A 22,218-nucleotide genomic window follows, 5' to 3' on the forward strand; every position below is an offset into this window, starting at 1 on the left:
GATGGTGAATCAAGGATAAGCATAAGGGGAACATGATCAGGGATGGAGATGAGTAGTGAGAGGAAAAGTACAGAAAATGGAATGGGTTTATAAAAGCCTTCTGATCAATCCTTGGTCAAAGAGAATGGGATGCTGGCATGGAAGGTGTCATCATCAGAACAGTTGCAATGGAAACAGGATGCGGGGTGGTCTTCCTAGTCCTTACTCTCCACTAGTTCCTTTGCCATCTGTGCATGGCTGCTTCCTGCCATCTGCTGGTCAATAGTTTAGCAATTAATACTTCAAACATTCCTGAGAATGAGAAGTCTTATCATAACAGTTGATATCCAGAGAGAAAATACAGAACCATTGAACTGAAGATCAAAGTCTCTCAGTAGTGCAGGAGAAGGGTGGTAGATTTCTTGCATAATTCCTCTGAGAATCCTCAGCAGGGTATCCCATTACAGAAAAATTACAGCTCAACGGATCATTAACTCAGTATCAACTACACTGGTGCTTATGCTGCACCAAGCTGTCTCCCTCTATTTATTTCACCTCATCCTATCATTACACTTAATTCTTCATCTAGCTTCCCCTTAAATGAATCTATACCATCTGCCTCAATTACTCATTGTGAAGCAAGTTTCATGTTCCAATCACTCTTTGGGGAAATAAATTTCTCTAAAATTAGCTACTGGATGTTTTCATCACAACCTTGTCTTTGAGGCCTGTGGTTGTAAATGCCTCTACAGGACAAATATTCTCTATGTCCATCCTTCAATTTGTTCACAATTTCTAAGACCTCTCTTAGGTCATTTCCCATTTTCTAGCGAAAGGGGGCCCAGCCTGGTCAATCCTAATTTATATTATAACCTCTCAGTTCAGCTGCAATCTTTATCAATTATATTTACTACATCTCCAATATTTCTGGGGATTTTTTATAATATGGAAACAAGAACTGTGCACAGCCCTCCAAATATGGTCTAACAAAGCTCCAGTGCAAGTTTATAATAACTTCTGGCTGCTTTTGAAAAGGCTGATTCATTGATCTTTGAGGATCCAGTGGTGGCTACAATATCCTGAGTTCAGTGAGTTGCCTAAGAAACACTGCTCTTGAGGTTTTCGAATTCAGGTCCATCCTTGCAATTCTCACACACAAATTTCTGATGCCAGTCAGGGCAACAGGGACAATAATGAAGAATATCAGCAATTCCGCAGAGGATGAGGACCACAATTCTACTGATAAGCTGCGTTGATGGGCCTTGCTGTATGGAACCAAGCAGTGTGTCTGCCTTTGAGCACCGTCCTCTAGAAATCAGAGGAGAACGAATGCAGGTGAAGGTACAACTCACCAACATCCCACAGCCAGCAGAAGCTGTGACCAGTTGCCCCATGATGATGTGCTGTATTCCCAGAGGCTGGGCCTTGGTTACTCAATCTTATTGCCTATGCATTAAGGAATTAATGTGTTATCCTTTCAGTGATCAGCACAATGGGGACCTGTACTCTGACATGACCAGTGGTGGTATTGAATACAGAGTGAAAACTAGTCAGAAATGTGATGCAGATTTGATTTTTTAATAATTATCTTTGCTGTTGAGAGACGATCACTGGCAAGGGCAGTGGTTAATGAGTATCCCTGATTGCCCTTCGCTCTTTGAGAAGGTAGTGAGACTTCTTGCTGCAGGTAATCCTACAGTGTTTTGGTCCTGAGATATTTCCAAGTCAGGATTTTAAACGAAAAGAGGGGGACTGGGAGATGGTGACATCCTACTTGTGGCCATTATCCTTCCAAGGTGGTAAAGGTTATGGTCTTGATTGATTTGGGTGATTAACAAGTGAAGTATTTGGAAGTTACCTGTGGGGTGAATTTATGAGAAGCCTCTGTCCTTCATCCTGTCCTATCCCAGTCCATACCTGAGGGATGGTCTTCTTGAATCACAGGTGTCAATTGGTTACTCCTGAATTAATGGCGTGGACAGTTGGAAATGGCAGTCATAGCCCGGCAGGTCGAGTTCCTCCAGCAATTCTGTTTTGTTTCAGATGCCAGCATCTGCAATTGTATTTGTATCCTATGGCAAAGCTGCTTTTAGTGCTCTTTGTAGACTGAAGACCCTATTGTCAACTTCTTACTTTGCCTTGTGTGCTTCTCAGTTAATTATGCTCAGAATGTTTACAGCAGTGCGGTGCTTTATTCCAGAATGGGGCAGTTACTTGTGAGCCTGATCCCTGTCCGTCCGTCACATGTCAGAACCCAGTGACTCCTCACGGTGAATGCTGTCCACAGTGTACTGGGATCTGCCACTACCTGGGTCGAGTGTACAAGAGTGGAGCCACCTTCAACTCGCCTGCGGAGAAGTGCTCAAAGTGCACTTGTCTGGTAAGTAGCCAGGTCAGGATGATCAGAAGCAAGAGAAGGACATCAGCTCAACAGATCTCAGCCCCAGCAACTCAGTGAACCCTCTCCCACTAACCTTCCTTTCCCATCTGAGTTGTACGTGGGTTGTGGGAGGATATTACACGACTGGGTGGAATTCATGATGTTATAAATTGTGCAGGGTGGAATGGGAGATGGTGACTGAAGCAGTAAGAGGAAGGCAGAAGAAATGAGCCACATGGCCTATCATCCAAAATGTCTGTGTCTGAACTTCTACATTAACTCCACATCTTCACTCTTATTCCCTTCCTGTCATAAGATCTATTGTGAAGATACTCATCAACAAAGCACGCATGGTCTTCTGAGATAAAGAAGTCCAAAGATTCCTAACAGTTGATTAAAAAATATTCTCCTTAGTCCTAAATTACTGACCACTTATCTGAAATTGCAGCCTCCAGTTTGAGACTTCCCTGGGGAATAGCCTCTTGTTATCCATCCTTTAAGTCCTCCAGGTATTTTATATGTTCAGTTGAGCTCACCTCTTAGTTTATCTAAACTTCAGAGAATATTCCGCTCTTGGAACTGGGTTCTCATCTCTGTGGTCAGCTATCATATTCAATATTTTCATCATTCCCCCATGTAATACCCCATCTGTACCTTCTTGCCCAGTTCACAAGGGCTGTGGGAGGGGAGTAATTGCCAGCCTGAGTGTAGAAGGACTACAGAGTGGTGGAGAGACCAGCTTAAAGGATGAATTTACAAGGGTTGTGCAAGGTAGGGTTAAAGGACTGCGTGTAGAAGAACAGTGGAAGGAGATGGGTTGATGGGCCTGATGTACAGGGACCAGGCGGGAAGACAGGTCGATGAGTAAATTGGTTTATTATTGTCACCTGTAGCGAGGTACAGTAAAAAAACTTTGTTTTGCATGCCATCCATACAGATCATTTCATCACATCACTGCATTGAGAACAATAACAGAATGCAGAATTAAGTGTTACTGTTATAGAGAAAGTGCAGTGCAGGCAGACAATAAGGTGCAAGGCCAGAATGAAGTAGATTGCGAGGTCAAGTGTTTATCTTATTGAACTAGGGAACCGTTCATAGTCCTATAACAGTGGGATAGAAGTTGTCCTTGAGACTGGTGGTACGTGCTTTCAGGCTTTTGTATCTTCTGCCCAATGGGATGGGGGGTGGGGGGAGAAGAGAGAATGTCCAGGGTGGGGTCTTTGATTATGTTTTCTGCTTTACTGAGGCTGCGAGAAATGTAGACAGAGGTTATGCACGGTGGGGGGGGTGGGATAGCATGAAGAGCAGGGTTATTGGGCTGAGTGCAAACAGCCAAGTTCAGCGGGCCAGATGTCCTGCTCCGGTTTGCACCTTAATTCTGTTTTTCACCTTTCCACCCTCAGGCTGAAGTGGTGACCTGCTGGCAGAAGCCTTGTTCTGAGCAGTGCACCCATCCAGTCCCCAGCACTGGCTGTTGTCCCACCTGCAATCACTGTTTTTTCGAGGGCTTGGAATACAAGAACCGAGACACCTTCTTCCCTCCGTCTGATCCCTGTAAAACGCTGCAGCTGCCTCAAAGGGAATGTGTTGTGTTTGGATGTTGTGTGTCCTCGGGTAACCTGTTTGGAGCCGATTACTAACCGAACCAGTGTTGTCCAGAATGCCCAGGTACGTCCCATGCTTAAATAGAACAGGAACAAACATTGGTTGGAAATTGGGATTGATTGGTCAGAAGTGTTAGGTGCAAGGCAGTTCAGTTGTTGTGAAGTCTGTGCGTGTTCATCGTCTTGCTAATCACATGGGGTTTCTTTTTCACCCTTAAGTATGTAAATTCAGGGGTTTAGCACCAACGAAAGAAGTATGTCAATGATGAGTGAGAAATGTAAAATTGTGCATTTTGTTTTTCCACAGTCTGTATCCAACAAGGAAAGCACTATGCAGAAGGATCACATTGGGTTTCAGCCACAAATCCCTGCTACAAGTGTGTGTGTACAGTGAGTAGCCAATTGATGTCAATCATAGTAGGTCCCTGGGATCTGCTGCTCATTAACAGCAACAAGAGAGCCACAGTAGGACACAGAATGCCCAGGGATGTAGGGGGAGATTAGTCAAGGTTCATCCTCTTCGTTAATGCTGGTAAATTAGTGAGGCAAAGTGCATCCAATGCCAGCACCTGACTTTGAGTCAGAATCTTCTCCTGCACAGTGTAAGATTGTATGTAGAGCCAAGCTCTGTGTAGGACTGCTTATGTAGCTGGAGCTAAACGATGACATGTACAAATGGTCCCAAAATTATGAAGAACAAATGAATATTTTTCTAAAATTAGTAAATAGTTTTTGACTGGTACATTGTCTGTTTACCTAATGAACAAATGTGGCCGTGACTTGTAAACGAAAGAACTAGGAGCAGGAGTTGGCCATCTGGCCCTTCAAGCCTGCTGCACTATTCATCAAGGTCACAGCTGATCTTCTACCCTCAACACAATCCTTCTACACTGTCCTCATATCCCTTGATTCCCTTAATACAGTGAATGCTTTATTATCCAGCATCCATGGGAACTGGGGGATGCTGGTTAGTCAAGGGTTAACTATGTTTTACGTAATCAATAATATTAAAGATTATAGAATAAAGGAAATGAAATACAGTGTTCTCCAGTACCAGCTAATGTGTTGGCAATCAGCATTACCCAGCAGACAAGAAAAAAGATAGAAGCAATGTCTAACGGCAAGGGATGCCGGGAAAGTAACGCTTAGATGGAAGATCGGCCTTGATCGTATTCATGTGCCAGCACTAGGGCTAAACGGCCTACTCCTGCTTCTGTTTCTAACAATCTGTCCTGCCCTCTTTCTCCTTCTCGCTGATACCTCTCTCAATTTCCCTAGCTCTCTCACGTCCTTTCACTATCTCCCTCTGCGTGGCTTTTATCACACCAGGTGTCGCACTGTGGTTTGTTCGTGCTGTTGCTCACTCGTGCTCTCTCCCCTCAAACTTTCTGTGCCCCTCTCTTTCCTGTGTGCTCTCTCTCAGTATCCTTCACTACATTGCTGCCTTTTGCACTGCCTATGCTGCTCTCTGTCTCTCGCTCCACCTCCATCTCACTCTGTGTGTCTTTTCCCTCCCTGCAGCGAGGCAAGGTGACCTGTTTGGAGCCAGAATGTGAGGTGACATGTCAGTACCCCACAAAGACTCCTGGCCAGTGCTGCCCAGTTTGTCACGACTGTCACTTTGAAGACAATATCTACAGACATGGAGAATCTTTCAAACTGGACCCCTGCAGAGACTGTTCATGCAGCGTAAGGACTAATTTAAATCAAAGCTCCTCTTGATTGCTCCCCAGGTAATGTTCTCTCCATGGAAACACACCTACTACTCTGCCCCATGATTGACAGTTCTCTGGTGTGACCCACAGAACCCATTCACAAATAACAACCTATGTTGGGCAAGCAACAAAGGAAGCCCACCAAGCTGTGTGGATCAAGAGCAAGTGTTGTTCTCGGCGCAGTCACCAGGAGACAGGCGAGCAGTGGATGTGATGAGGACTTAATACGGGGAATACTTTTACTTTCTCTGTAGTAAGGATCTCTACCAATCACTTTAAGCTCAGTCAGGTGTTACTGTTGGGGAGTGCCAGCTTTCTACATAAACCTTTGGAATTCAGATCCCCCATTCTCAATCTCATAATGATCCTGCTCCAATGAGAAAGAATTCTGAGGACAAATCTCTTTCCTGATCTGTGAATCTGCAGAATCATAGTCGGAAAGTCAGGGTAAATTTGGGTAGAGGGTGGGAATGTGGCCTAACCAGGCTGGAGCTAACCTCCTCCCACACATGCTGTATGTACCAGGTGCATGGATGGTGGAACTGCAGCCCTGGGCCATTTCTCTGCCAGCCTCCCCTATTTCCCAGGCCTGGTCTGAAGTGGTGGGAAGAGGTTGTGGATCTTCTCCCAGTAGGAGGACTCACTTCCTCTCCCCAATCTGGCTCCAGCACTGACCTGCTGAAGGACCCTGGACTGGAAGGCTTACTGCACTGTCTATGGCTTGTCATAGTGTCCCACCGCACCACACCAGAGGTGTTGGTTTGATTGACAGGGATATGAATAACAGATAGTCGGTTTGAAGGCTGGGTATTCAGATGTTTAATCCTTTTGTTGCAGGGTGGCAATGTTCATTGTTTGACCATTGAGTGCCCAACACTTAGCTGTGGGCAACAGGTTACGCCTGACGGGATCTTGCTGCCCACAGTGTCGAGGTAAGATGGTGCTTCCCCACCCCACTCCTCACCCTTCCCTCCTCTCTCTCTCCATCTCCCTCCCCGCTCTCCATCTCCCTCCACCTTTCCATCTCTCCATCCTCCCTCCCTCTCTCTCTCTCCTCCATCCTCCTCCCCTCTCTCCATCCATCCTCCCTCCCTCTCTCTCTCTCTCTCTCACACCCTACATCTCTTCTCCCTTCCCTACAAGCTCCACCCACCCAACCCTGCACTAAATTAGTACAGGGAAGCATGAACCAAGTTGATTTTAGCTTTGGCAGGCATTGGGGTACCCTTCACCCCTCACCTCAGTATCCTGTTCCAGTGAGAAAAATATACCAGGTTCTTGCTGATCACTATTCAGCTATCCTTTCCTAACTCCATCTGTGATCTTCTTCTCCTACCCCAGTGTGAGTTGGTCACAGAGGACTAGCTACAGCTTTGGGCACTTCATCATAGGATCGAATTGGGTCACCACAGCCTGATTCAACCCATTGACTGCACAGTCTTCCTCGTCTAATTACAGTGACTAGACCAGGGGAAGTTGTGACTGGAGCACGTGGAGTGTCCGCACACTGTGGTCGGACCACGTGGAGTGTCCGCACACTGTGGTCGGACCACGTGGAGTGTCCGCACACTGTGGTCGGACCACGTGGAGTGTCCGCACACTGTGGTCGGACCATGTGGAGTGTCCGCACACTGTGGTCGGACCACGTGGAGTGTCAATGCACCGTGATTGGATCAAGAGCATGAAGTCACGGTAATCAGACCAGGAAAATTATGCAGTCAATGGTTGAATCAGGCCACGACCGAAGGTGTGTGATCCACCACTGCCAGATCTGTCAGTCCTTGACCTGTGGACCCACTTATGGCCTAGAATGTGCTGATGTTGATGCATCTGTCCACCCTGCCTCCTGCTGAAATCTACATGAAATCCAATGGCAGGAGTCCACTTGTGCTGGAATCTCAGGCATTGCATGGGATAGGCCCCTCTGCAATCCTCAGCCAGCCAGATCGGCTGTGGGGTCTGTGACCAGGTCATTTTACAGTGGATTCTCAGCCTGTAGATTGGGACGAAAATGGGTGAGATGGGTTATTTTTTTAACTTTATTTACAAGTTTTTATTATTTTCATTTTTATTTGTAATTTAAAGTAATCTTAATACCAGAGACATGCAGAACTGTTGCAATGCCACGACAGCCTCCATGGATGGTGAGCTGTATGCCTATCCTTCTCTCCAGTCACAGGCTTGGGGTATTACTGGGGTGGGTTTCAGCAGTCCACGGTGAGGTCACCTTGCCTGTGTGGCCTCCCCTCACTACCTCCAGTGGGTTAGCTCCATCGGACTTCCACATCAGACTCCATCTGGCCCAGGTAAGTGTGGGTGGGGACTGCAGAATGCAGGGTCTGAGTGGCGGGTGGAATACAACTGGAGTTGGCCCGGTGTGATTGGAGTTGATGATGGAGAGGTCACAAGAGATGAGACAAACTCATTGGACAGAATGCTCAGGGGATTTAATAAAACTTTTTAAATGATAGGGTGTAAATGGAACAAGTTGTTCCATTATTCAAGAAGGGAAACAGGGATAATCCTGGAAACTATAGACCGGTGAGTCTCACACCAGTAGTAGGGGAAGTTACTGGAGAGAATTCTTAGGGATAGGATTTATGAACACTTGGTGGCCTAATTAGGGACAGTCAGCGTGGCTATGTGTGGGGCAAGTCATGTCTTACTAACTTAATTGAGTTTTTTGAGGAGGTGATGAAGGTGATTGATAAAGGTAGAGCTGTGGATGTCGCCTACGTGGATTTTAGTAAGGTTTTGACAAGATCCCACATGGTGTGCTCATCCAGAAGATTAAGATGCATGGAATCCACAGTGAATTGGCTGTTTGGATTCAGAATTGGCTTGCCCAATGAAGGCAGAGGGTAGTGGTCAATGGGACTTATTCTGGCTGGAGGCCTGTGACTAGTGATGTTCTACAGGGATCCGTATTAGGACCTCTGCTGTTTGTGATATATATAAATGACCTGGATGAAAACGTAGATGGGTGGGTTAGTAAGTTTGCAGATGATACAAAGATTGGTGGTGTTGTGGATAGTGCAGAAGACTGGCAAAGGATACAGCGGGATATAGATCAGTTGTAGATATGGGTGGAGAAATGTCAGGTGGAGTTTAACCCGGCCAAATGTGAAGTGTTGCACTTTGGAAGATCAAATGTAAAGGGACAGTAGACTGTTTAATGGCAAGACCTTTAACAGTGTTGATAAGCAGAGGGATCTTGGGGTCCAAATTCATTGTTCCTTGAAAGTAGCTACACAGGTTGATGGGGCAGTAAAGAAGGCGTGTGGCATCTTGCCTTTATTAGTCAAGGCATTGAGTTCAAGAGTCGGAAGTTATGCTGCAGCTTTATAAAAACTTTAGTTAGGCCACATCTGAGTATTGCATTCAGTTCTGGTCGCCCCATTATAGGATGTTGAGGCTTTGGAGAGGGTGCAGAAAAGGCTTACCAGGATGCTGCCTGGAGTAGAGGGCATGTACTATAAGGAAAGGTTGGACAAACTTGCGTTGTTTTCCCTGGAACCATGAAGGCTGAGGAGAGACCTGACAGGAGGTTTATAAGATTATAAGAGGCATAGATAGAGTAGACAGCCGGTATCTTTTTCCCAGGGTTGAAATGTCTAGTACCAGAGGGCAGGCATTTAAGGTAAGAAGGGGTAAGTTCAAAGGGATTTTTTTTTACACAGAGAGTGGTGGGTGTCTTGAATGTGCTGTCAGGGATGGTGGTGGAGGGGAAGTACGATAGAGGCGTTCAAGAGGCTCTTAAACAGGCACATGAATGTGAGGGAAATGGAAGGATATGGGACATTGTGATGGAAGAGGGGATTAGTTTAGTTGGGCATTTGATTACTAATTTAGTTCGGCACAACATTGAGGGCTGAAGGGCCTGCTCCTGTACTGTACTGTTCTAAATTTCTAAATGATACTTCCAATGGTCGAACAGAATCTTGGCTATGGTGCTGAAGGCAGAAACAGAAAAGAGAGAATGGCTCTCAGGGAGTTACGTGATTCAGTCCACAGGGGGTGTTGGAGCATTTAACTAAAATGGAAAATACCTGCTAGGAAAAATATTAAAATGTCGTGGAAAAGTCCTGCTCTCTAATGAGAATTGGGGTAGGTGGGGTTAGGGTCACAAACTGGTCTTTCTTCCACTGGGAATTGGCCACAAATCCAGTCTGGACAGTTATGAAGGTCCCCAGTCTGTGACAGTAGGAGATGGTGGCTGCCCTCTGCCAGCAGGGCTGTGGAAGGTGGTGTGCAGTTGCATTCCAAACATCATGTCTAACAGTCAGGGGTTTGGCTCGGCCCTCCCTTTTGATGTTTATTAACCTTTTTTGTCATCAATGCAAGGATGTATGTACCTCGGGAAGGAATACCAGGAAGGAGGAACTTGGTTTGATCCCTCGGTTCCCTGCATAACGTTATGTGTGCAGATGGAGTCACAACCTGCTCGGAAATTCATTGCGTCACTCCATGCAAGAATGTTATCCACGTGACTGGGGAATGTTGCCCACTGTGTGCTGGTATGTCACGTAAGGAAGGTTGCAATCATTGCCCATCCCTAATTGTTCTTTTGAACATGATGGAAAACCACTATCTTGAACCACTTTAATCAGTCTGATGAAAGTATCCTACAGTGCTGTTGGGCAGGGAGTTCCAAGATTAGACCCAATGTCAAGTGAAGGATGGGTGACATGCTTCCAAGTCAGGATGGTGCAAGACTTTGAGAGGTCCTTCACCTTCTTGATGGTACAGGCCATATGTTTGAGAGATGCTGTCAATGAGTGTTGTTGAGTACCTGCATTACAATTTTTAAATGGCACATACTGCAGCATGATGTATTGGTGATGGAGGGAGTGAATGTTTTGGGCTGATGCCAATAAGGAGGCTTCTCCGACCTGGATGGTTGTTGAGCTTTTGAGTCATGATACACAGTCAATTACCATTGTCAAATACCCTATTGTAAATATCTTGTGGCTATTATTGGCTCCAAACTCCAGCCACATAAATATTCTTGCTACAAGTGGATTAACCTCCTTATTCCCCAAAGCTTCTCACCATCTATAACGTACATTGTGTGTGTGTTGGACATTTTCCTCTTGCCTAAAGCAGTGCACTCCAATGCCATAAACTGATACCTTTCAGAACAAGACAACCTACTTGACAGGCACCCTATCCACTACACTAAACATCAACATCCTTTGTCGACACACATCGACCATAGTGTGTAGCATCTGCAAAGTGCATTGCAGCAGCTCACCAAGGCTTCTTCAACAGCAATGCCTCCACCAATCAGAAGGATAAGAGGCTGTAGGGGATGCCAGCAGCTATTCGTGCCCCTCCAGTCACACCAAGCAGATGGAGGTATATTGCTGATCCTTTGTTTCTGGGTTAAAATCCTAGAACTTCCATATATATCAGCATTGTGAGCATACCATTTCCACAGACTGCCACAATTCAGGCAGGTGTTTCACTTCAATCACCATTTGGGCAGCTAGGGATTGGCATTAAATGCTGGTCTTGCCAATGATTCTCATATCCTGTCAAAAAATAAACACACCATCTAGCATTAGTGACAGTCCACAAAGGATAATGTTACATCTTTCATACTTTTCAGATTGCATTTATGACCAACACGTGTATGGCCCTGGAGAGAGTTTCCATCCCAACCAGGATCCCTGTGAAATCTGCACTTGTGAGGTAGAGCTGCCTTATTGATAGAGAAAGACTGAGGATGCTGTCTGAATTTGGAGTCAATTCTCATTCCCACAAAAGAGAACCATGTTCCAGAGCAATCTAAAGAGCATTCAGGCTCGGAGATTAACTCCTTCAAAAAGCAGCTGCTTGAATCAATATTTTACCAGTGAGTATGAGAATAGGATTAACTGACTGAGGTCTTGGATGGCAAGAATTGTCCTGTACAGGTATCCAGCAAGCATCCAGTTTAGTTTCGATAAGAATCTGTGACTGGGGCTACAGATACAATGGCTGGATAGTCCATAAAGTCAGTCCCAATTAGGAGAACAGAAACCTTGGGAGAATGGTCCATGTTTGGGAGTAAGGACTATTCTTGGGAGGATGGTTCTTGTTTGGGAGTAAGGACTATTCTTGGGAGGATGGTTCTTGTTGGGGAGCAGGGACTCTTCTTGGGAGGGTGGTCCATGATTGGGAATAGACACCAGGTGTACTTTCCATCCCTGGGGGGAGGATGGTCCATGATTGGGAGCACAGAGACCATGAGGAAAGTTAACTGTGGTTTTGAGTACAGAGATCCTGGAAGGTTGAGAGTGTATAATTGAAGGTTCCTTAGGTCCAGAGTAATTTTATGAATATTTACCCATTTTATTTGTTTTCCTGCAGCTGAGGAGGTACCTATCCGGTACTTACTCCAAGTCAGTAAGTCATGTAACAAGCTTCACCAGATGCACCATCACTGTGACCCCTGCCAGCTTCCTTCACACTCACTGCTCTTGCCCTTCCTTGCTGCTCTGTCCTTTAAGCTGAGCTCCACTATGTACCTTCTTTCTCCACAGGTAATGGTGGATGGAGAGCAGCATCTCCGGTGTTACCGCCGTCAGTGTCCCAGCTTTGGTGGACTGTCCAAGGGATTTGATTCTTGCCCCAGATCCAGCTCACTGTTGCTCTAGCTGTGCCCGTGAGTAACGTTGCTGTCTGTTCCCTTGTGTGTTTTCAGTGGCAGCTTTTCCAAAGGAATAGAATCGAAGGTCTTTGCAAAATCCAAGGACATGACACCCATTGTCCTTATTCCCTGTTGGATTGGCCAGACTACACTTCATATTGGTTACTTATGATGATTAAATGATCTTTATAAGATTGTCCATCATCCATCCCCTTCTCTTGGATGCAATCCCCAAGGACTCCAGTGTCAACTACCTGTTTTTGTTCAATATTGCAATCTAATTACTTTAGTGTTAAAAGAAAAAATATGCTTTCAAGATCTCTGAAACAATTATCAGCAATGAAATACTATTTTAATTTGAATTTTTTTTAAAGAAAGCGCAGCAAGTAAGTTGTACACAGTGTGTACCCACAAGCAGAATTGTGTTATCATTGACCGGTTTTGTTAGTTATTAATTGATTGTTTGTGAAATATTAACCAGGTTGCGAGGGTTAACTCCCATTCTCTTTGAAATAGTTCCATAGGATCTTTTATGCTCATCTGAAAGGTACTGTTCAAGATCTCATCTGAATGACGGCACCTTCAGTGGTGCAACTCTCCCACAGTGCAGTCAGCTTAGTACTCCTTCAGTGCCGGCCCTGTATCAGTGCAGTGCTTCCTTAGTGTAGCTCCTCCAACTGTGTGACGTTCCCTTCCTAGGGGTCTCTTTACTTAAAGGAACAGAGTGCTTGGGTTTAGGATGACTCCCTGTTTGGTAAAGCCTGTAAGTCAAAAATTAAAACATGCAATGGAAAGCAGACCAATTAAACTGCATGGTTAATAACCTTACATTTTTATCACAGAGCCATTGAGTAACTGCACTACTGCCCTGGTAGGGAGTGAACTCCTCGCCACTGACGATTCCTGTTACACCTGCCAGTGCAAGGTAGGAGCTGGAAAAAGAGAGGATACTGCAGATTCAGTACAGGGAAACGCAGGGCCACTGTTCACAGTACAGGGCAAACACCGGGCCACTTCTCACAGTACAGGGCAAACACAGGGCTACTGCTCACAGTACGGGGCAAACACAGGGCCACTGCTCACAGTACAGGGAAACACAGGACCACTGCTGACGGTACAGGGAAACACAGGACCACTGCTCACAGTACAGGGCAAACACAGGGCCACTGCTCACAGTACAGGGAAACACAGGACCACTGCTCACAGTACAGGGAAACACAGGCCACTGCTCACAGTACAGGGAAACACAGGACCACTGCTCACAGTACAGGGAAACACAGGACTAACACTCATGTGCAAGTGAGATAGAGGACTCCAACTCACAGTGCAGGTCAGACACAGGACCACCGCCCATGGTATAGGTCAGACACAAGACCTGGTGTGGGGCAGAAACAAAACCACAACACACAGTATGGGGAGGACTCATGGTCACTGCTCACAATGCAGGTGAAAGACAGGACTGACGCTCAGTGTGGGACAGACACAGGAACACCACTCACTGTACAGGTCAGACACAGGATCCCAACTCTTAGTATGAGGCAGACACCAGCTCACTGCTCTTGGGGAAGGACAGAAAGGACCAGCACACCCTGTCTGGGAAGAGAATGCTGGATGGCTATGGGGAGATAAATGAATTGAGATGCGGACCTGGGTAACTTGGGCATGGCCATGACCCAGTACGGCCTCTGGTCTCCATGCCAGGGAAAGGGACCAGACTCTATGCTCATCTCTGCTGTTCACTGATCCCTTGAGATTTTACAGTTTATTTCAGGACTCTACTTGTTCCTGAGAAATCAGCTTGCTGTTGTACACACATCATTGCAACATGTGCACAATCTGAGCCACAACTTACCACTCCTGCCCTGGGGCAATATAGTGGCAGTGTGGACAGACCTTTACTCAGTCTACCACCTACGTGTACAGGGAATATTTCATGTTGACCCTGCTTCCTTTTTCCTTGGCCACATGTGAGGCAGGGTGTGTGCTTTGGTGCTAGGGACCTGTGCCACGTGACCATGGACAATAACTGCCCCAGCACTGGAAATAGACCAAATCCAGCAGAGTACAAACACCTTCACCTGGTGTGTCTGGACTTTGGGCCTTGGGCACCAGACTGAAAGGTCAGTGGTTCATGTGAAGCCCCTCCTGCAATGGCAGGTTTGAGACTATGTGATCCACACAAGCACACAGCCTGTAAGCTTTTGCAGTGATTTGTTGAAGGACTGAAGGGAACATTATTTCACTCCTTTAACAAAGATGTGGGCATTATCAAGGGTCCTACTCTCAGGCTGTCCAGTAGTTTCTCAGGAGCAAGCAGAGTCACTGAAATAAACTGTAAAGTCCTGAGGGATCAGTGACCAGCAGGGATGAGCACAGAGTCTGGTCCCTTTCTATGCATGGAGAGCAGAGTCTGCGTTCCTGAAGAGTTAGCCTGTATGTTACTTTCTAAACCCAGCCCATTCAACATTGCTGCATATTTGTTGCAGGATTTAACTTGGATCTGCATCCATCAGAGTTGTCTCCCGCTCAGCTGCCCTGTCTCTGAGCAGTTTACTCCAGCAGGTACCTGCTGCCCAGTATGCGATGGTATGGTTATTTCCTGTTAACAGTCCATTATTCCTACTGTTTTTTTTGTCCTTCCATGTAACTGATATTATTACGTTATCCAGGTAACTTACGTTGCAGGGGCCCTGGCAGAGATATTTAAAACATCCTTAGCCACGGGTGAGGTGCCAGTGGACTGGAGGATAGTTGATGTTGTTCCGTTGTTTAAGAAAAGCTCTAAGAATAAACCAGGAAATTATAGGCCAGTGAGTCTGACTTCAGTCATGGGTAAATTATTGGAAGGTATTGAGGAACAGGATATATACGTATTTGGATAGACAGGGCCTGATTAGGGATAGTCAACATGGCTTTGTGCGAGCAGGTCATGTCTAACCAATCTAATAGAGTTTTTCAAGGAGGTTACCAAGGAGGTTGTTAAAGGGAAGGCAGTGGACGTTGTCTACATGGACTTTAGCAAGGCCCTTGACAAAGTCCCACATGGGAGGCTGCTCTAGAAGGTTAAGTCATTTGCCATTCAGGATGAAGTAGTCAATTGGATTCAACATTGGCTTAGCAGGAGAAGCCAGAAAGTGGTAGTAGATGGTTGTCTCCCTGATTGGAGGCCAGTGACTAATGGTGTGCCGCAGGGATCGGTGCTGGGTCTGTTGTTGTTTGTCATCTATATTAATGATTTAGATGATAATGTGGTAAACTGGATCAGCAAATTTGCGGATGACACCAAGATTGGGGATGTAGTTGACAGTGAAGAGGGCTATCAAAGCTTGCAAAGTGATCTGGGCCAGCTAGGAAAATGGTCTGAAAAATGGCAGATGGAACTTAATGCAGACAAGTGTGAGGTGATGCACTTTGGGAGGACTTCCACAGTGACTGGTGACGCAGTGACACAGTGACTGGTAGGCCACTGAGGTGTGCAGTAGAACAAAGGGACCTGGGAATAGAGATCCATAATTCCTTGAAAGTGACATGGCAAGTAGATAGGGTCATAAAGAGAGCTTTTGGCACATGCCTTCATAAATCAGAACATTGAGTACAGAAGTTGGGATGTTATGTTGAAGTTGTATAAGACGTTGGTGAGGCCAAATTTAGAGTATTGCATGCATTTCTGGTCCCCTACCGACAGGAAAGATATCAATAAGCCTGAAAGAGTGCAGAAAAAATTTACACGGATGTTGCCGGGACTTGAGGACCTGAGTTATAGGGATAGGTTGAATAGGTTAGGACTTTATTCCCTGGAGCACAGGAGAATGAGGGGAGATCTTATAGAACTATATAAAATTATGAGGGGTATAGATAGGGTGAATGCATGCAGGCTCTTTCCCCTCTGATTGGGTGAGACTAGAACTAGAGGTCATAGGTTTAAGGTGAAAGGTGAAATATTTAAGGGAATCTGAGGGGGAACTACTTCACTCAGAGGGTGGTGCGAGTGTGGAATGAGCTGCCAGCAGAAGTGGTGAATGTGGGTTCAAATGTAACATTTAAGAGAAGTTTGGATAGGTACATGCGTGAGTGAGGTATGGAGGGCTGTGGTCTGGATGCTGGTAGATGGGACTAGGCAGAAAACCAGGCTGGCATGGACTAGATGGGCCAAAGGGTCTCTGTGCTGTAGTACTCTATGACTCTATTCTTTATTATTCGCTTCTCTATTCTTTCCAGACCTTTGCTATGTATATAAACTGTGTGTTTGATAGAGCACTGCAGTGAGAGCTTTACTCTGTTATCTTATCTATGCTGTGGCTACTCGGGAGTGTTTGAGAGGGATCTTTACTTGCTGTCTCTCCTATGCTGTATCTGACTACACTTTTCCTATTTATTCTGCAGAATGTGTGATCGAGGGTGAGAATCGCCGTGTTTCTGATGGTGAAACCTGGACTGACTCTGTTGATGAATGCATCACATGCTCCTGCAATGTAAATTACTTATTCAATTATCGCCTTTCTCTTGTGCCATCAGCAATCCTTGCATGCATTTTGTGAGCACCCGCTCTCTTGACCACAATTTCTCTCTCAGTTGCTGTCCCTTCTGTTTGGTCTTCCATAGCTTGGACACGTTGAGTGCCACATTGAAGAATGTCTCTCTGTCATCTGCCATGATGGCCTTATTAAAGTCCGATCACCAGGAAGATGCTGCTATGAGTGCCAAGGTAAGTAGACCAGACGATCAGGCATCAGGTTTGGATGCTTTATCATATGGTGGCCATTGTACCTTTATAGTTTTCAGAGCTCTCGATCACAGGGAATTTCCTTGCCCCATGTGGGCTTGCTGATAGAGATCGATTGCTGAGATTAGTCAACAATCCTGTCATTTTATCAACACACATCCAGGAGATGTGCTGGTCTTTTGTCATCTAACAATTCTGACACTACCCGAGATGCAGTCGGTGCTATGGAGTTTTAATCTCTGCAACAATCACTATCCGGGTTCCTTGCTTAGCTGCCCATATAGCATTCCGAGCACAAAATCAGATTTGAAAACAAGGACAAGAATTTTAAAAGTGAGGTGTCACTGGAATTGGGCAGGAAACAGGACTGAACAGAGAGTAGGTCTGGAGGTAGAGTAAAACACAGGCAGCAGAACTTGAAATAAATCTGAAATCCATGAAGGTGAAAGCCTGCCCAGGAGCATTTGAACTGACTGAGTGACTCCAGGGCACAGTTCCTACGTCCTCCTCAATGTGAGTGCCAGTGGGCTAATCCCATTCCCAGCCTCACCAAGGTTCAGTGGGAAGTGATGAGGAGCTCAGCCCCCTAGCAGCTGTTCACCCTCTGATGCTGAGGCCATTCTAGCTAGTGGTAGACCCAGACCCCACCATCACCCCCTTCCGCAACACTTACCCAGTTACAGTCCATCTTAATTTACAAAACGTACAGGTTGAAGGCGAGATGGCCAACTACCTTTCTTGGTCCTTTGCTCCTCAATGGCCAACAGTAGAGATGGAGAGCACGAGTGCCTCAGTGCCATGTGGGCAGGGTAAGAGGGAAGGAGCAACTCTTTTCTTTTGAGGGGGTTTTAGGGGAATATCTCTGTTCACATATCTCTCTGCAGATCCCAGGATTTCCTGCAGCTACCAGGGAAACTCGTACCAGTCAAACCAACACTGGGAAGTGAATGAATGTACCACCTGCACCTGTGTCTCTGGGGAGGTCCACTGTCAGACCGAGCACTGTCCACAGCTCACCTGTTCATTGGTAGGTCAAGAGGGGGAAAAGAACTTGCATGGAGAAGGGACGGGGATGAACACTTTACACAGCAGGTCAGGAGCTGGACGTAGCAGGTGAATCCAGATGGATAATTGTGCAATCATAGTCTCACCACTTGGATTAATTTTGATACAAAATCACTGACACCAAGGAATGAGATAGAAGCTGGAAGCTGATTATGGTATTTGGGTAGGATTTTGTATGGCATAACATAATTGAGAGAGTTGCAGGTTGAATCGATTAAAGAGATTTCATTACATTGATGCATAGAATGACAGATACCCCAAGAGTGAGATACAGGCTGGAATCTAATCAAGCAATTTCAGGCAGAGTGGGCTATTTATATATGGGAATAAATGTCCTCCTGCTGTTTGCAGTTAGTATCAGTGATGACTAACCAGGCTGCAGGCAATGTACGGTTCAATCGATGACTCACCCTTTATCTGTTAGGATGAGAGCCCAGTACTAATCCCAGGAATGTGTTGCCCTCACTGCATACCCCGCCCTGCCACCTGCATGGTGTTTGGAGATCCTCACTACCTCACCTTTGACGGAAAGATGATTCACTTCCAAGGAACATGCAGCTACATCCTGGTTGAGGACTGCGAGGGAGGAGACTTCAGGTCAGTGTCCCAATGAAGCATTGCAAACTGGCAGATCTTGGCTATGTAAAGGGTCTTTGATGTGAATGGAAATCAACAGGGCTAATATCCATATCCTGACCCTGTTCTTTCTCTCTCCCTCTCTCTTGTCTCACTGCCCATCTCTCTCCCACTGTCTATCTTGCCCTGCGTTTCCATCTTGCACTTTCTACCTGCCCCTTGTTCTGGATATCATGTACTGATAAGGAAGCTATTTGGTCCAATAGATCCATGGCAGCTCCCAACAGAGCATCCCCATCAGTCCCAGTATCCCTGCAACTTATTCTCTCATACATGCCCCTCCACTATCCTTTCATTCTTCTGTCACTTAACTACGTCAAGAGGCAATATACAGCTGCCAGTTCACCTACCAGCACATTTGAGACGTGGGAGGAAACAAGAGCACCCAGCAGAAACATACATGGTCACAAGACGAGCATACAAACTCCACACAGACAGTTCCTGAAGTCAGGTTTGAATCCGGGTCCCTGCAGCAGTAAGATAGCAGCACTACCTGCTGCCCCACCATGGGCATTTCATGTCATCTACTAATTTGATTATTGTCTGTCTGTCTGTCTATCTGTCTCTCTTTCTGTTATTCTGAGTGTTTTTTCTCCAGTGTCCGTGTGACCAATGAGGATCGAGGTCGGAAAGGAGTGTCATGGACCAAAGAAGTGACGATGCTGATCGGTGACCTAAACATCCAACTTCTCCAAGACTGGGTTGTCATGGTAACTAAATACATTATTACAACTCATTAGCTGAAGGGTTGAATATGCATTGGGTGTTGGATGTGAGAAAGTGTCATAACTGAGAATTTCACAATAAAGTTGCTGTGAGCATTGGGGGTTGTTAGAGCTGACAGCCACATATGTTGGGTGTAACAGAGACTGATATAAGAGGGTGGACGGTAATTGTACTTAATGCATTTCAATCCTATGGCCTCATCTTACTTAGGATGTGAGAAGTTTCCCATACCACTGGTGTGGCGTCACCCTGCTGAGTCAGACTGTGTCACACCAAACTCTCCCATTCCTTGTCCTCTGCCCACTGGATGTGTGGTGTGAGATATTTTTGTGTTTGCAGGTGGACAGCCACAGTGTGTCTCTACCTTTTCTCCAGGAGCCATACATCTACATCGAGAGAAGAACCAACAATATCTTGCTCAACACCAACATCGGTGTGAAGGTGAGAGTCGCCGATGCACCCTTTCTAGTTGCTGCAGGATGGAGGGGGAGGAGACAGTGTCCCCAGTTTTTTTTGACTAGGTTGTGAAGGGAGAGGATCAGGGAGACCACTACATCTTGCAAGAGAGCTTGGGTAACTACACACATATTTCACTGCCCCTTTCACCCAGCACAGAAGGCTGGAATGCAGAGCAACAAGACAGGGGAAATTGGAAAGGAGGTCACCTGGAACTGGGCCAAAGACCTCTCTATCTTTGAGCTCTAAGTGCTCCACATGAAGTGAATCTGATGCAGTCCCATTCTGGTGTACCTTGCAATGCCAGTGTCTTTGGAATTCGCTACCCTAGTAGCTGAGGTGACTCAGCCACTGATTTCATTCAAATCAGACATTGATAGATTTCTGTACATTTAGAAAATTAAGGGATGGGGAGATATTTCAGGAAAATGGCACTCAGGTAGAAGATCAGTCTTGACCTTGATAAATGCTTAAAGGACTGGACAGCATACTCCTACTCCTTATGTACTTATGTACCTGCTCCAACTCCAGCTTCAGAGAGAGTGGTGGTGCAATATTTGGCTTACATGAGGAAGCACCTCCCTGAAGATTGGACTTGAGGCACATTGACAGGGTACTGGCTGCCTTCACTTTCTCTGTCACCATTTTGATTCCTGTCCCTCAGGATACCCCGAGCACTTTACAGCCAATGAATTACTTTTTAAATGTAATTACTGTTTTATTGTGGGAAACGTAGCAGCCACTTTGCAGCACACAGCAAACCCTCAGAAACATCAATGACCAGATGAACTATTTTAAATGTGAACAGATAGGACCTTAGCAAAGCACCTCATTCAAAAGAGGACAGCTCAGTCACCATGGGAATCCTTGGTACTGCAGCTCCAACTTTTCAGCAATTCCTTGGTAAATACTGCAAGTGACAGCCTATCGTATGTTCTTATGTATGAGGTTTTGGGCTAATGTGAAGGTGCTGCCCATGAGGAAACCAAAATAACATATTCCCCTCTGTTTCTGAAGCTCTGAGTGTTCCTAAATGACCATTAGTAAACATTAGTAAACTCACTTAGTAAACATTCCTAAGTGACCATTACTCCCCTTGTACCCTGGACTCACTGAGTTGAGTATTTGAAGTTCCCAGTCTTTCCTTGTTTCCTGCAGGTCCTATGGAATGGGAGATCTCACCTGGAAGTGAGCTTGCCCGGAACCTATAAAGGCCAGGCATGTGGGCTGTGTGGGAACTTCAACAACTACCCCCAGGATGATATGCGGATCCGCAGTGGACAAATCGTCAGCTCAGAAGCAACCTTTGGGAACAGCTGGAAGGTGGGTCCTGAGGGCAAGTCAGAACAGAGCCAGGTCTGTGTGGAGACCACAACGACCAAACTGTCACACTTACTGAGAGTTAGTTCCTAACCAGTGGTGGTCATTATTTGGAAGAGCAAGACAAGAATGGTTTGTGCATCAGCAGGTGGAGACCAACCTTCAGGTGTGAAGCAGCACTCGAGCAAACAGGAAGAAAGAGCTTGCATTTCTGCTAACAACTTATGATATCCAGAATAGCACTTTAAGGTGTAGTCACTGTTGGAAGGCAGGAAACATTGCAGCAAATGTACACGTGGCAGAACCCTTCAAAATAGTGATCATGTAATGTATTTTGGTATTGTTGATGATAAACATTGAGTCAGGACATCAAAGATATATCGCACATTTTAAAATGACATCAATGGAACTTTTACAACCACCAGAGAGAGCTTACAGCACCTTTGATCTGAAAACTGGGAATTCTAAACGAGCATTGTTCCTTCAGTACTGCCCCTCCAGCAGTACAGCATTCTCCCATCACCCCACCTACAGTGTACCATCCCAACAGTTCAGCACCCCCATAATTCTGCAACTCTGGCGCAGCACTCCCTCATTACTGTCCCTGATCATTTCAGCATTGCCATTCCAGCACTCAGTCTATGCCACCTCTGTAATGGAGTAGGACTACCCCTGGCAGTACAGCATACTTTTAGCATCACTCTTCTGACGTTCCCTCAGCACTGCCTTTCTAAAGTTGCATGCACACTCGGTCTGTCCCTCCAACAATGCGGCAGTCTTGTCATGCTGATTATTTGCTCCAGTTATAGAAGAACAGCAGAGCAGGCCCTTCAGCCCACCATGTGTGTGCCAACCATGATACCAATCCAAGCTAATCCCATCTGGCTGAACATGGTCCATTTCCCTCTCTTCCCTACCTGTTCATATGTCTGTCCAACTGTCTCTTAAACATTCCTATCAGACCTGCTTATTACCAC

The 22,218-nt window shown here is 45.9% G+C and overlaps 1 protein-coding gene across 1 annotated transcript in view; it reads left to right on the forward strand.

The window, feature by feature from the left end:
* The window catches only part of kcp (kielin cysteine rich BMP regulator), a 106,724-nt gene that overhangs the window by 80,361 nt on the left and 4,145 nt on the right, over positions 1–22,218 (forward strand). The window contains 22 exon segments of the mRNA XM_052034140.1: positions 2,180–2,359; positions 3,766–3,918; positions 3,920–3,998; positions 4,001–4,030; positions 4,274–4,356; positions 5,488–5,655; positions 6,519–6,584; positions 6,586–6,613; positions 10,026–10,094; positions 10,097–10,198; positions 11,293–11,375; positions 12,209–12,262; positions 12,264–12,330; positions 13,158–13,240; positions 14,802–14,901; positions 16,699–16,787; positions 16,918–17,020; positions 17,923–18,065; positions 18,528–18,700; positions 19,338–19,449; positions 19,805–19,906; positions 21,080–21,244. Coding sequence (XP_051890100.1) covers positions 2,180–2,359; positions 3,766–3,918; positions 3,920–3,998; positions 4,001–4,030; positions 4,274–4,356; positions 5,488–5,655; positions 6,519–6,584; positions 6,586–6,613; positions 10,026–10,094; positions 10,097–10,198; positions 11,293–11,375; positions 12,209–12,262; positions 12,264–12,330; positions 13,158–13,240; positions 14,802–14,901; positions 16,699–16,787; positions 16,918–17,020; positions 17,923–18,065; positions 18,528–18,700; positions 19,338–19,449; positions 19,805–19,906; positions 21,080–21,244 — 2,232 coding nt within the window.

Source organism: Pristis pectinata, chromosome 19, assembly GCF_009764475.1.
Source record: "Pristis pectinata isolate sPriPec2 chromosome 19, sPriPec2.1.pri, whole genome shotgun sequence".
Lineage (NCBI taxonomy): Eukaryota > Metazoa > Chordata > Chondrichthyes > Rhinopristiformes > Pristidae > Pristis > Pristis pectinata.